The 13,455-nt window shown below is 36.6% G+C and overlaps 2 protein-coding genes across 2 annotated transcripts; both read left to right on the top strand.

The window, feature by feature from the left end:
* The first annotated feature begins 2,898 nt into the window (after window positions 1-2,898).
* On the top strand, window positions 2,899-6,689 carry P5CR (pyrroline-5- carboxylate (P5C) reductase). Its single transcript, XM_087336082.1, has 8 exons — window positions 2,899-3,135; window positions 4,981-5,029; window positions 5,119-5,210; window positions 5,306-5,378; window positions 5,518-5,638; window positions 5,784-5,889; window positions 6,015-6,093; window positions 6,342-6,689. Exons 1-8 carry the CDS (start codon window positions 2,947-2,949, stop codon window positions 6,449-6,451), a joined length of 819 nt encoding a protein of 272 aa, XP_087192208.1. The 5' UTR covers window positions 2,899-2,946; the 3' UTR covers window positions 6,452-6,689.
* A 1,116-nt stretch (window positions 6,690-7,805) lies between these two features.
* Window positions 7,806-10,714, top strand: LOC147851206 (uncharacterized). Its single transcript, XM_087336074.1, has 7 exons — window positions 7,806-8,043; window positions 8,863-9,013; window positions 9,101-9,133; window positions 9,351-9,533; window positions 9,798-9,860; window positions 10,032-10,235; window positions 10,366-10,714. Exons 1-7 carry the CDS (start codon window positions 8,003-8,005, stop codon window positions 10,534-10,536), a joined length of 846 nt encoding a protein of 281 aa, XP_087192200.1. The 5' UTR covers window positions 7,806-8,002; the 3' UTR covers window positions 10,537-10,714.
* Window positions 10,715-13,455: the final 2,741 nt, after the last annotated feature.

Below are 13,455 nucleotides of genomic sequence, written 5' to 3'. Positions count from 1 at the left end.
GGCTGAAATAATTATGAGGTTCATACGCAGATGTGATGAATGGAATTTAGCGTTATAAGTTAAGAGGTCCATACGCAGCAGAGGGAAGGGGAGCTCCGACAGACAGTTGTCCCGTTGACTTTTGTGATGAATGGTTCTTTTGCTGTGATGGCTCATGGTCAGACATGTGACGACAAGACCTTGGAAAGTCGTCCCCACGACTTTTGAGACTTGGGACCATAGATTGACACATGCGTGATATTCGTGATATTCTCCATGCTCAATATTCGAGAATACAAAATGGCCCCAAGAATATTAAAAAACCATTCGTTTTGTAAAATAAATATAAGAAATTATTTATTTATTTAAATAAAAGTATTTCACCAAAAAAAACAATTATTCATTAATAGATTATAGTGTTAAGAGAGTTTATGAAACTTATTTTAATTAATTAATTTTTTAAAAACGAATATTTTTATATTTATTATATACATATGATTAGTATGAACTTTGAAGATATGATTAGTTTGAAGTACCATTTTTAATGTCAAGATAAAAATATCCATAAATTTTGAGTAAATAAAAGGTGAGAAATTAATGAGCCTTTATTTTATTTTATTTATTTATTAAAAATAAAACGACTATACATTTATTATAAAATTTTAGTACTGTCAAGTCCCCAAAGTCCCTCTTTTATTATCCCTATTTATTGTTAAGTTCCTTTTTTTTATCCTAAGAAAATTTTTTTAAAAAAATTTTTTTGGGGGGTTGGGGGGGGGGGGGTTTAAACGAATACTTGACTACCCATTCGTATTTCATATTCGTTTGCATTCGAATGGAAAACCCCACGAATGCGAATATGTCAATCTATGCTTGGGACTAAGGAGTTATCCTCTTCATACGGCGCGCTACTTAATCTTGAACTAAGGCTGTCCATAATACATACATGTATGATATGTATATGTATGTACAGAAATTATAAAACCTTAAATGTAAAAGGGTACAGAAATTAAAAAAATAAAAAAGAGAGAGAAAATGTTTTTTTGGGGGGTTAAATTAATCATACAAATCCTTAATTTGAGATCTCTCTCTCTCTCTCTCTTTTTCCACTAGATGCCACCCTGGAAACCCAATTTTCACTAGATGCCACCCTGGAATGTAGGGGTTGAACCCATGACCACCTTCTGTTCGAAACCCAATTTTCTCACCTCTCTATTAGACTATATATATCTCTTATTTTACTAGATGCCACCCTGGAATGTAAGGGTTGAACCCATGACTACCTTATCTCCATTGGACAGGCAACCTTACCAACTAAGCTACATCCATCTGGGCAAATCTCTCTATCTCTCTCTATGTCTCTGTGTATGCTTCTTCTTGTGTTTATGTTTCTCTTTAGGGCAAAAAGTCATAATGGTATTTTGCCGTTTAGATTACATGATGTATTTCCAAAGCTGCTTCATTTAAAAAAATATGGTAAAAACAAGTCAAAAACCTGTTGGATGAGACCTAACATAGCCGAAGCTTTGAGGGTGCTTAGTGTGGAAGGACTAATGGAAAGGTGAGAAGAATGGCAACAAGTTGAAGTTATCTGCAAAGCAAACAGAATGGGTTGAAGCCTCAGTAGTCAACCGAGAAGTTGTGCAACTTTCTTTATCAAGATTAAAAACAAATTAGATGACACCGTGTATTTGTATATTTGTATCCACACTCGACTCGGTGCTTGCTAGACATAGTAACTCTTAAGTAAGGTAAAGATGATTAAATGCTCCCATGTTTACAATCGAAATGCTCCCACTCAACTCAATGCTTGCCTCATATTACAATCAAAATGGCAATTCAATCACATTATTTTGTTCTACTTTCATTCCAAGTCTCTAGGCGGGTATTGCATCTATAAATCTCGAAAGACAATAAAAGATAACACACTGTTATTTTGAAATTCGCATGACAAACTTAACTTTGTGCTAGCACTGCTATTCATTAGGGTGTAGTCCCAAGGTTTGTATACTTAGTATAATAAAATGGACGCAACTCTTGCCCATATCTTTTATCTTTCTCTTTATATATTTCTCTTCATGTTTGATAGAAGTCTCCTCAAGATTTGTATATTGATAAAAGATATAAATTATAATGGTCTCAATGCGTATATTATAGAAGATGGTGGTGTCATACCTCCACAATTTCAGTTCCTTCCATAAAGAGGTTTGAGGTGAAAGACTCTAATAGTATGGACAAATGATCAATTGCACGTTGCTTTCATCATCATGGCTTTCCTAAGATTATAATTTCAAAGTCCTAGTTTTGTTGCTAGAAATTTCATAGCCTTGGGGTTTGAAAGTGATTCGTAAAGCCATAATTATTGGAGCCAACTTGACATTGCATTCATAATATTATATGGCACTTACACGCATATAGTTGACAAGGAGAGGAGCATGCCTAAGTTTATATTTGTTTCAAATGCTCCCATAATTTATTATATATGTTGCCAAATGTATACCTCTTTCAATAAAGTTGCAACGAATTGAATTATTATTATTGTGGAAATAACTTATAGGCTTGTACAACAAACCCCCAAGAAATTGACCAAAGGCATTTGTGGAAACTATGCAAACTAAAGACATTTAGGGAAAGAAAGAAACGTTTAAGAGGCATTTTAGAGTTTTTCCTATGACCACGATCTGACTATACAACAACAATCACTTTTTTACTACTTTTTTCAAATTACATAGGAAAGTTTGAGTGCGAATGTTGATGCGGCCTTAAATATAGCTTTGCAAAACTTGAGAAACTTGAGAGGGGTAGTCGTTGGAATTACGAGAAACTTGAGAGGGGCCCATTCTACTATTTTTTGAAGTTTGTTTTATCGCCTTCAAAAATGTAATGCTTTTTGTCCATAAGTGTTATGTGTTATGTGTTTTGTGTGTGTGTTTCTGAGTGAGAGGAGAGAGCGAGCGAGGTCTAGCGATGGCTGTGTGTCTGAAGAAAGCTTGCGTAGGATTCATCGGAGCAGGGCAGATGGCCGAGGCCATCGCCCGTGGCCTCGATCGCGCCGACATACTTCCTGCGTCTCGCATGTTTGCCGCTGACGTGAATGCTGATCGCTGCAAAGTCTTCACTTCTCTTGGCGCCTCTGTTTGCTCAACCAATGCTCAGGTACTTACTTACTGCGGCCCATGCGACTACCACTTTTCCTTCTTTTGGAGAGCGTAGGAAAATTAGTGTTATGGGAGAAATGCGGTTCCATATTTTCCACAACTTTCAATCGAACTCTTTTGATGCGTTCTTGCACATGCATAAAGTGTACAGACGTGTCTACTCTGATATATGTTTTGCACATAAATTAAGTGATCATGCATGTGTTTACTTTGATATGTGTTTTGCACATGTATAGTTTGATATATTTTCGGCGTACACCCATGCTTTCACATGCATGCTTTGATAGGTGCGAGTTTTGCACACAATTTATTTGATATATTGTTTTCACATACATTTACACTGTCGTTAGGTGTTCTTGCCCGTCACGTGCATGCTTTGATATGTTCTTGCACATTACATGCAGGCTTTGATGTGTTCTTGGACGTCACATGCATGCTTTGATGTGTTCTTGCACATCACATGCATGATTTGATGTGTTCTTGCACATCACATGCATGATTTGATGTGTTCTTGCACATCACATGCATGATTTGATGTGTTCTTGCAAGTCACATGCATGCTTTGATATGTTATTGCACGTCACATGCATGATTTGATGTGTTCTTGCACGTCATGTGCATGCTTTGATGTGTTCTTGCACGTCACGTGCATGGTTTGATGTCTTCTTGCGTGTCACGTTCATGCTATGATATGTTTCATGCGCGAGAGAGAAAGACATGGAAATTCTATCTATTATGAGAGAATTTCATGCCTGAACCAAGCTACAACCGTGACCTTATTCGTAACATAAGTAATGAGATAGAATCCTAATCCTAACAATTGTTCGGGTAGAGAGAGCTAGACCTCTGACTGAGTTCCATGTATGCAAGGGATAAGTACCTCGTTACATGTTGTGAGAAGATACATAAGATGTGCGGAAGTAAGAGAGAGTAAAAGATAAAATGCAGAAAAAATGGTATGCATATATAGAAGAAAGAGAGATGCATGTATCCGAAGGTTGTTTACAATGTGATTGATTTAGGCATCCGAACTCCAAACTTAAATGGCATGTCTGCACAGCAGCTCTCAGGTGACTATGCCTTTGGTATTTTTGCATAATCAAAGTCCACATTGACAAAGATGTTAGTCTTGTTATTGTAAGCTTTTTTTGATGAAAAGGGTTTAGGGTTTTTGATATAGGCGAGATATTTGTCTTGACTTTCCACTCTTGGATCCTTAACAACAATGTTGCTCATACTGGTTACAACTGTATTATTAGACTGGGATGGTTGTTTATCCAATAAATGAGTGCCAGAAGATACCTGTCCATGGACAATGATCCACATGTAATTGAGACATCTTTGAAGATGACAGATGTCACAAGTAAGCTCAATATTTGTTGAGAAAAAGCTGTCGATAGGTCCATCATATTATTTTGACGTTCGTCCAAGGTTTGCAAGAATGCATTTCCTCTATACAATTGGGCTCACATTCTAAAGTAGAGACTGAAAAGTCAGGTTCACAAATCAGACATAATAAGGATATCACTATCTCTGCAGCGTGTCATAGCATAAGGATTAAGAATGCACTTGTTTGAAGTGTTGTACTCTAGCTCTGTAAGGTGGCCACTTGTTTGTCACAAACTTTGAACAACGGTATGTAAGTGAATGTCACTTATATTTCTCCCATTATACTAAAAGATATCCAGATCTTGTGCATGAGCTGCCATGAATACTTCATACAAAGAAGCGTTTAAACAATTCATTGAATAGAGTTGGATTATTGTGCTATTACTGTATGATTCTATTAACTATTATTGGGAACATTGAGTAAAGAGAAAATGGTCCAATTATATTTTTACAGGTAGTTCAGCAGTCAGATGTTTTGATCCTTGCTGTGAAACCTCAAATTGGTAATATCTGTAAATGCAAATGCCAAATCAAATTTTCTTTCTATCTAGCTCATATGACTGAGCAGCATTGTATGGATAAATAAATCCAGTCGAAAAAGTTCTAGTGGATCTTAAGCCATTTTTCTCAAGGGACAAGCTTCTTATATCAATTGCTGCTGGTGTCACTATAAATAACTTGCAGGTATATCGTTTTCAGACTTTTCTTCCACATTCAACATGTCTATCTATTTCCTTTACACTTCATAGTGGTTAAGTATATTAAATTGGCGTTTTTAGAAATGGGCAGGAGATGTGAGGGTTATAAGAGTAATGCCAAACACTCCTTGCTTAGTTGGAGCTGCTGCAGCAGGTTTTATTACCTCGTCTTTTCCTTCTATGTTCTAATAAAACACTGGACAACTTCATTTGGCACTTGTGTTAACCCTACTTTTCATTGATATCTTTTGGTGAAATAATTTCACAACTTGATGGGATGTGTCTGTTTATAGTTATGAGTCTCGGAGATGTAGTACTACCAGAAGATTCCCTTCTAGTTAAAACACTTTTTGAAGCCGTCGGAAGTATTCACGTGGCTGATGAGAAGCTTCTAAATGCAGTGACAGGTTTAAGGCATGTGATCATCTTGACTTTGAGATATATGTCTATGTTTTCCAATATATAACTTGATGTTTTTCTATGAATTATAGTTGTTGAACATGAATTTATTATTTCAATCAAACATAGTTACTAAAGTGTGATGTATTGCGCTATATAGTGGGAGTGGGCCAGCGTATGTGTACCTTGCAATTGAAGCTCTAGCAGATGGTGGTGTCGCAGCAGGATTGCCAAGAGATCTTGCTCTTGCTTTAGCCTCTCAAACAGTAATATATATATAATATGTTTTTTTTTGCTCACCCCTAGAGTTATTTAATAATGATAGGTTTAGGTCATATATTCTAAGCTCTTTTTCAAGCTAGTTGTGTGAAAGTTCTCCATTATTTCGTAGGTTTTTGGAGCTGCAAAGATGGTGATGGAAACCAAAAAACACCCAGGGCAGTTGAAAGATGAGGTTGCATCACCTGCAGGTATTGTTGTTTATTATATATTGGATGCTTGCAATTAGCAATCACTAGGCCAACCCATTGAGCCATGTATTGTGTTTTAAGAAGAAAATCAAAATACCCCTAGCTTTGTGAATGTTTTACTAAAAAAATTAGGTCATGCAAATTGTGCATTGGTATATTTTAAGGTGGATTTAGAAGGCTTTTGTGGGAAAGTGTTTCCTTGCATATAGAATACATATAAGGTTATGACAGCTCAATTTTCATTATAGGTACGACCATTGCCGGGATTCATGCTTTGGAGAAGGCTGGGTTTCGTGGATCACTTATCGATGCTGTTGTAGCTGCAACCAAGAGGGGTGAAGAACTATCTAAATTATAGGATTTAGGTTTTCCTTCCATTAGCTATTAGCCTATTGGATACAATTGCTTCCTCTTAAAACGAATTGCTTTGCTCGTATCTTGAGAAATTCCAAAATCGTCGTGCATGAGGTACAATATATGATCTTCAGAAATATATGAAGGGAAAAACAAACAGTTTTTGCAGTGGTGTATGTACGACATTATGATCCAAATGCACTAAATTTTTTCTTCTCTAATGGATATTTCCTGTTTACAATGAGTGGTTTATATGAAATTTTATATAGGTCAACAGTCTATCCTGACTTTCAATATGATAAAACATGTCCATTTGTCGATGGTGCTTACCAAGTGGACAATATGTTCCAGTTTTTAAAGAAGTTTCTGTCAACTTTATTCTGTTTAGAAGAAATTTGATCATGCACCAACTAGGTGAGGTATCAATGAGCATTAATTTGTTAGATTGATCTTTTGGGGTCATAACTATGTGAAGACAATTTTCACTTTGTTCACTGACTATTGATGTGATGTTATTCTACCTCTCATCTTATGCTAATCCTTACGATAAGTGTATATTCTTTGGACACTTATGATCTAGTTGTGCAATTGGGATTGCATTATGATTTGCCATGTGTATTACAATGAGTTGAATGATATTACACAAAGTTGAACAAAGTAAGCCCATGTATCAATGAGCATTAATTTGTTCAATGAGGACAATTTTCACTTTGTGCAATGACTATTGATGTGTTGTTATTCTACCTCTCTTCTTATGCTAACCCATAGTGTAAATGTATAGTCCTAAGACACTGTCTCAATGCCCTCATGGGCAATTATGATCTAGTTCTATAATTAGGATTGCATCATGATTTGCCATGTGTAGTACAAAACTTGGAAATTTTGTGACATGATTACTGGCTATTATTTGGAACTACCTTTATTTGAGATTGATGACCTACGATAAAGTGAGCCAATCAACTTATAAGCTTTGTGAATGTAAATTGTAATCCATGGAAAGTTTTGGACATTGTTGTTGGCCATAAAAAGAGATCTAATGAACAAGGAACCTATTTAAGTGTTTTCAGATGGTGAAGAAGATTCGAAGTGCCTAAAATAAAACCAAAGGGAATTAAGACGATCTGAATTCAAGAACTTTCACTCGTTCAACCATCCAAATTATCAAAGAAACAAGACATAATCAATTGAAATTTTCCTTCTTTAAAGAAATATGGTTTGATGCTCAAGTGGAGTGAGCAGCCCACATCTTCCGAATCTTCATCCGCTAGGAGATTGACAATGGGCATGGGATATGCAACGGGGTTAAACGTGATGATAGGGTCACAAAAAAGTGTTGGTTTTTGGACAAAGCTGGTTGGAGGCAGTTTCGGGAATTTCAAGCTTCATGTTATGCCCCCATGATCCCGAGGGACAGAAAGAAGGACGGGACGGTGTCTTCGTCCGTCCGGACACTTTCTCTCATCCTAATTTAATCGTTAAACCTTCCATAAACCTTTTTTTGCTTAACAAGATATGATAATTACGATCTGATGTGCAGACCTTCTCCGTCCTGATCATGGCCATGTCGCTTGGCAAATTGTCTTCATACGCTACACGGTAACTCCTCTTCTGTTCATGTGCTAAGTTGTCTGAGTTACGTCTTAAGCTAGAGTGGCCTGTCTTCCTCGTATATTTCAAGGCAGAGGAAAACAGACGCTAAGGTGTGTCGTTTACATGGTTTGGAAACATAGATATGAGCCTTCATGTGTATGCAGTGAAGTGGAGAACAGGCTAGGATATGCCTTTTTTTACATGGCAATATACACGATTGTAGACAGTGGTGTAGCAGATTCTTGGTAGTTCGTTTATAAATATACCATTCTCTTGTGAGACACACATTGGCAGTTTTAGTAATTTATTGCTGCATGGACATACATTGATGTGACCTTCAATTGCATATAAGATGGTTGAAATTAGTATAGGAGATGTTTGTTAGTTTTTTCTTTGCATGGTTCTACATAGAGAAAATGAAGGATTGAATCCAGTTTTTCACCTCAATGAGGCGTCCAAAAAAGTAGGGATAATGATCCAAAGAACTATGCATTGCTGATGACTTGGCTCTTACCCTGTGCCATGTATAGATCTCTGTCAGTATTACCGTAAGAGTGCAGATAGGGATCTACTACGTTGTCATGTCTGGATGCTCTTTAGAAAATTCGATATCTTGGATAGATAAGAGTCACTTTGTTAAAGAATGTATCTCATGTTAGTAAACTCAATTTTCATGGAGAAAGTGTGATTGTATATGAAAGAGTTCACTCCCCTTATGTCAAAGCATCTCACTTTACAATAAGCACTATATGCTGGTGCCTGGATTGCATTTAATATAACAATTTGTGTTGCGTTTTTTGTCAATGGCAATGGTGGGAATGGCAGGGGTCGAGGGCGTGTCTTCACTGGCACATGCCACAGATATTCTACCATCAAGAGACCATCTGTTTACCTCCACAATTCCGTCACAAGAGCTGAGTTGTTCCTTATTGGGATTGATCATGTCTCTCCTAAGAGTGCAGAGATCGTTCAGAATGTGAGACATGGTTATTAACAGTTATTCTTATTATATGCAATAAGCCCATTTCTTATTGTATCTATTACTTGTGTATTTGTATTGCAGCTGATCAAAGACGTACGACCAAGCACTGTTGCGGTAATATATTTGCCACTGTCGTCAGGTTTTAATTTTAGGCAAATCACCAAAATACCCCCAACTCTTTTTGCATATTTACCAGCATGACTTTAAGTTTAAAACAACTGCAAGAAATGCCTCTATGTAGTTGTGATTTTTGTATTGCAGTGTTGAATGCATGTAAGTTTTTGAAGATTTTGGGCTATTTTGGTGTTTTGACATTCACCTGTGTTTCAAGGTTGAGCTTTGTGAAAGGAGGGCTAAAACATTGCTTTCTGGTCAACCTGAACTGCAAAGGTTGAGGCTGAGAGATATCTTTAAGATCAAAGGAGGTCTAAGCCAAAAGTTTTTAACTTATATCATCAAGAATATGTATGCTGACCTCGCTTGTACAGGTCTTAAGCCTGGAGAAGAGCTCAGAGTGAGTTTATTTGCTTGAGGGAAAGCACCAAAATACCCTCAAGTTTTTATATTTACCAGAATATCCCTAAGATTTCAAACATTATCAAAGCACCCATCTGTCAGACAAAATTTACAACTATATAGCATGGTCTGGTAATTTTTGAAATGCTGGAGGTATGCCGGTAAATATCTGACAAGGGTATTATGATGATTTTGCCTGTTTTTCTTTTAATGGTAGTGATTTTTTGATGGTCCTATTTAACACAAACTAGAAATTTCTCAGGTTGCCATGGAGCAAGGAAGTTCCCTCGGAGCGAATATTTCCTACATAGACCAAGACCTAGATGTAAGTGTCACTTTGCGAGTGATCATGAAACTGTAAATTTGCGAAGTTAAATAGCAACACAAAGAATCTAGTGACCTAAGCGGATTCCACACAGAAATAAAGAAATGGGAGATGATGATACCAGAGTTTCCACAATCTTTATTATGGAATCATGTATGTATTTTTCCACAGGTCACTCTTGAAAATGCAGGACATGGCCTCCATCTAAAAGAAGCATTTAGATTTTATCGTGAACGTAAGGAAATTGTCAGACAACATCAGAATTTCTTTCGGGCACTCAGCTACGATGATATCACTCAGTGTGCTGAGGCGATGCTAAACCCAAGAGCATTGAAAGAAGCAGTGGAACTCGGGGAAAAGTATTTTCCTGGATTGGTGAGTCCATGCTATTTATTCATGTAATAATCAAATTTTGATTTCATGTGATTGATATGTCCTATCTAAAGTCTGAAATATGATGAATAATAATAGTATACACCAATGTCACTGTTTTTTTCTGCGGCAGATGAAAGCAATTTTGCATGATAGAAATGAGTATATGGTGAAAAATCTTCGGGAGATGAGAGGTAGCGTTGTTGGAGTTGTGGGAGCTTTGCATGTGGAAGGGATGCATAAATTGTGGCGTGAGGCTGAACTTGAATGCTCAGGCAGGGAAAGGTTTCTCCCCATGATTTAGTGTGGGTGATCTTTTTGTGTAGAGGAGGGCTGCCTACATACATTGGCTTGATGGTGCATATATTGAGACATAAGTGCTGAGGGGGGAGAAAAGTTCCCCAACTTTTCCCTACATTATTAATGAAAAATAATTACATTGCTTCCCATGAAACTTTGAACGTTATATGAGTAATGTTGTATTGTAAGTTTGTTTTGATATCCATGTTAAACATTATGTTCCTTGAAAGATTGTGCATGCATGTATTAGGCTAAATAATGTGGGCAACAAATTGAAATTTAGCAAATGCTGATAGGACTCAAGGAAGAGAGAAAAAAGGGTGTTTTAAATTGTTAGGATTGAGATTTGATTGAATGTTACAACAAAAGAGAAAATATATAGAGTCATTCTTACTTGGAACTAAGACAAGTAAGAAGAGAAAAATAAATTTTTGCTTAGATTAGATGTGATATCAATTGTTTAGGGTTAATCTTCCTTCAAATTCATTAATATATAAGCTTATTTGTCCTCTTCATTTATCGCATAAATACTTAATTTTTGTGAAATTTCTAACCTTTCACGTGCAGTTTGATGAGACTTGAGTTTTATAAGTCATGAAGTAGTAAGCTGTATGAATCATACAAGAAATTGCTCTTTTAGAACGAGGACATTTAGTAAGTATCTTTGCTAATACTTCTTCTCTTACGAGTGCATCTTGACATAATTGTGAAGCAATCTCCATTTGTTTCACCATATTTGAAAGTTATCTGGAATACGATTGTGTTGGAGATAATTTCCTCCTCAAAAGAGCTTTCAAATAATAGATGTATTAAGCCAAGATAAACGTGATTCGTCACCAAGGAATCGTGAGCCCAAAATACAAGTTGGTAATGCCCCCTTTTCAGTTCTATGGGTAACACCACACCTATTCACCAAATAATATGATTATGATTCTCAATCAGAGCTCCTGATCTCATAGTCGTATTATTATGAGCGGAATTGTGAACGTCAAGTACAACCCACCAAAACACTAATTTTTGTAATTTGTGAGTAAGGTCGGGTCAAACACAAGCCCGAAACTCTACACTTGGTCTGCAAATCCTTGCTCATGCCCTTGTGCTCCAAACTTGGTGCTAGTTTCGTCCACAATATTGGAGGATCTCTCATTGGCCCTGTAACATTCTTAATTACTCCATAATTTGTTCTTTGTCCTTTTACTAATTTCCACTCTCTTGTTTTCTCAACATTACCTGTCCATTACGTCTTGATTTTCGAAATTCTTCATTTCTTTCCATCATCTCTTGTCTTACTTTGCTTTTGCTTTTAGATTCCGCTTGTTTCTTTCATCTTCTTATTTATATGATTCATGGTTAATTTTGTGGCAGCACTCAACATTGGGTGCTCCTAAATCCATCTCGTTTAGCTTTGTGATCGCCTTAGGTAAGAAGGAATAAATAAAATGACATTTGGTTTGATAAGAGAGTGAGATCTATATATTGAGTGGGTCTAAATGCTCCTCAAGATCAGTTTCTCTGGCTTCTAAGCACAAAACAGTGGATATCTTGAGCTTTACATTGGGTGGATCTCTTGTGCTCCAATGGGTCGTACCTCCGCCACACCCCCGCAAGCTTGTGCTCTCATGTACTACCAGGCCATGAGAATGTGGAATTGGCTTAAGAAACTTTATGTGGCTCTGAACCTAAGAGAAGATGTGATGGAGAATGTAGACCGTCTGAGAATGTGGAAGAGCCTTAATACTCTATCTGAACCTAAGGGAAGACTTGCACAACGGAGTGTAAGACTTCCGCGGAAAACTTAACAATCGGAAAAATACACTTAGTGGCCAAGGGAGGAGACATACATGAAACCACATAGAAAGACCCACCCATATACGAGGGATCCCAATGACTCTTAATAATTTATGAAGAGCGCCCATTGCTCAATGGCTTTGATATGCCACAATCTGTAAGGAAAACCCTGGGAGGTATGGCCAAAGTGCCTATGATATGACACATCAAAGTAATGAACCCCCATGGTGCTTTATGACATGGTGTCTTGGATTGTGATATTCTAGTCATGAATTTGTGAAGCCATTTTCTTGAACCCACAAGTAACTATTGGAAAATGAATCTACGAAGCCATCGTTTAGGAGTGATTGGCTGAAACGTTATGCATCCTTGAGTGTGAACTTGTAAATCCATTCTTTAGGTGTGAGATGTGAGTATGGGATCTCAATTTCAAAACATGGATGTAGATTCAATATAAACTAATATAAGAGGCATGTAAAACATGCTACTTTAGATTTGAACCCTCATCCTTAAGGTTGAAAAGCATAATCTTGTTACTATATCTAACTTGTAATAATCATGTTGTATTGACATATCAAAACAATGCTTTCACACTGTGCCTTTTGAGTACGAGTAGTCACAACATGTGTTTGTTATCAATGTTTTCAACCTTGACTTGTGGAAAGTGATTTCGTAAAACAACAATATAGGAGCAATTGCAACAACAAGGTATATGATCTCAATTGGGTCTTGTATTACCCACGTGTCCTAGATGAAATTGGTGGTGATGTTTAAGATGTCCTATATTATATATAATTGTGTTTCAAGACGTAATGTTTGGGTAGATTGTAGCTCTCAATAGTAATGGTTCTCACTCTCTCCTGTTGACAAATTACTAACATTGCTTTCACATTGTGCTTTCTCATTAAATGATTGATTTTGTAAAAACATATTTTGGGCACATATTGCAGCTACATTATCTGAAACAAAAATTATGAAGAAGATTTAAGTCCATTGTTGAATGTCCTACATCCGTAGTACGTACAAACACAAAGCTATATTTCTATGACTACATAATCATGTTTTGTAATTCTCACACGGCAAGTAAGATCATAAAGGCATGGATAGTAATTTGTCTAAAATAAATTTGGATTTG

This window comes from Azolla caroliniana, unplaced genomic scaffold (assembly GCF_043228905.1).
Source record: "Azolla caroliniana isolate FFs.n. ecotype wild unplaced genomic scaffold, voAzoCaro1.0.p SCAF_20, whole genome shotgun sequence".
NCBI lineage: Eukaryota > Viridiplantae > Streptophyta > Polypodiopsida > Salviniales > Salviniaceae > Azolla > Azolla caroliniana.
Note: the sequence above shows the minus strand (reverse complement) of the source record. Positions and strands in the feature narration are given on the sequence as shown.

Coding starts and splice junctions, on each gene's coding strand:
- LOC147851206 (XM_087336074.1), top strand. CDS start 8,003: ATGGCCATGTCGCTTGGCAAATTGTCTTCATACGCTACACG. Junction 9,014..9,100: donor GTGCAGAGATCGTTCAGAAT/GTGAGACATGGT, acceptor TTTGTATTGCAG/CTGATCAAAGACGTACGACC. Junction 9,134..9,350: donor TACGACCAAGCACTGTTGCG/GTAATATATTTG, acceptor CTGTGTTTCAAG/GTTGAGCTTTGTGAAAGGAG.
- P5CR (XM_087336082.1), top strand. CDS start 2,947: ATGGCTGTGTGTCTGAAGAAAGCTTGCGTAGGATTCATCGGAGCAGGG. Junction 5,030..5,118: donor TGCTGTGAAACCTCAAATTG/GTAATATCTGTA, acceptor AAATAAATCCAG/TCGAAAAAGTTCTAGTGGAT. Junction 5,211..5,305: donor TCACTATAAATAACTTGCAG/GTATATCGTTTT, acceptor TGGCGTTTTTAG/AAATGGGCAGGAGATGTGAG.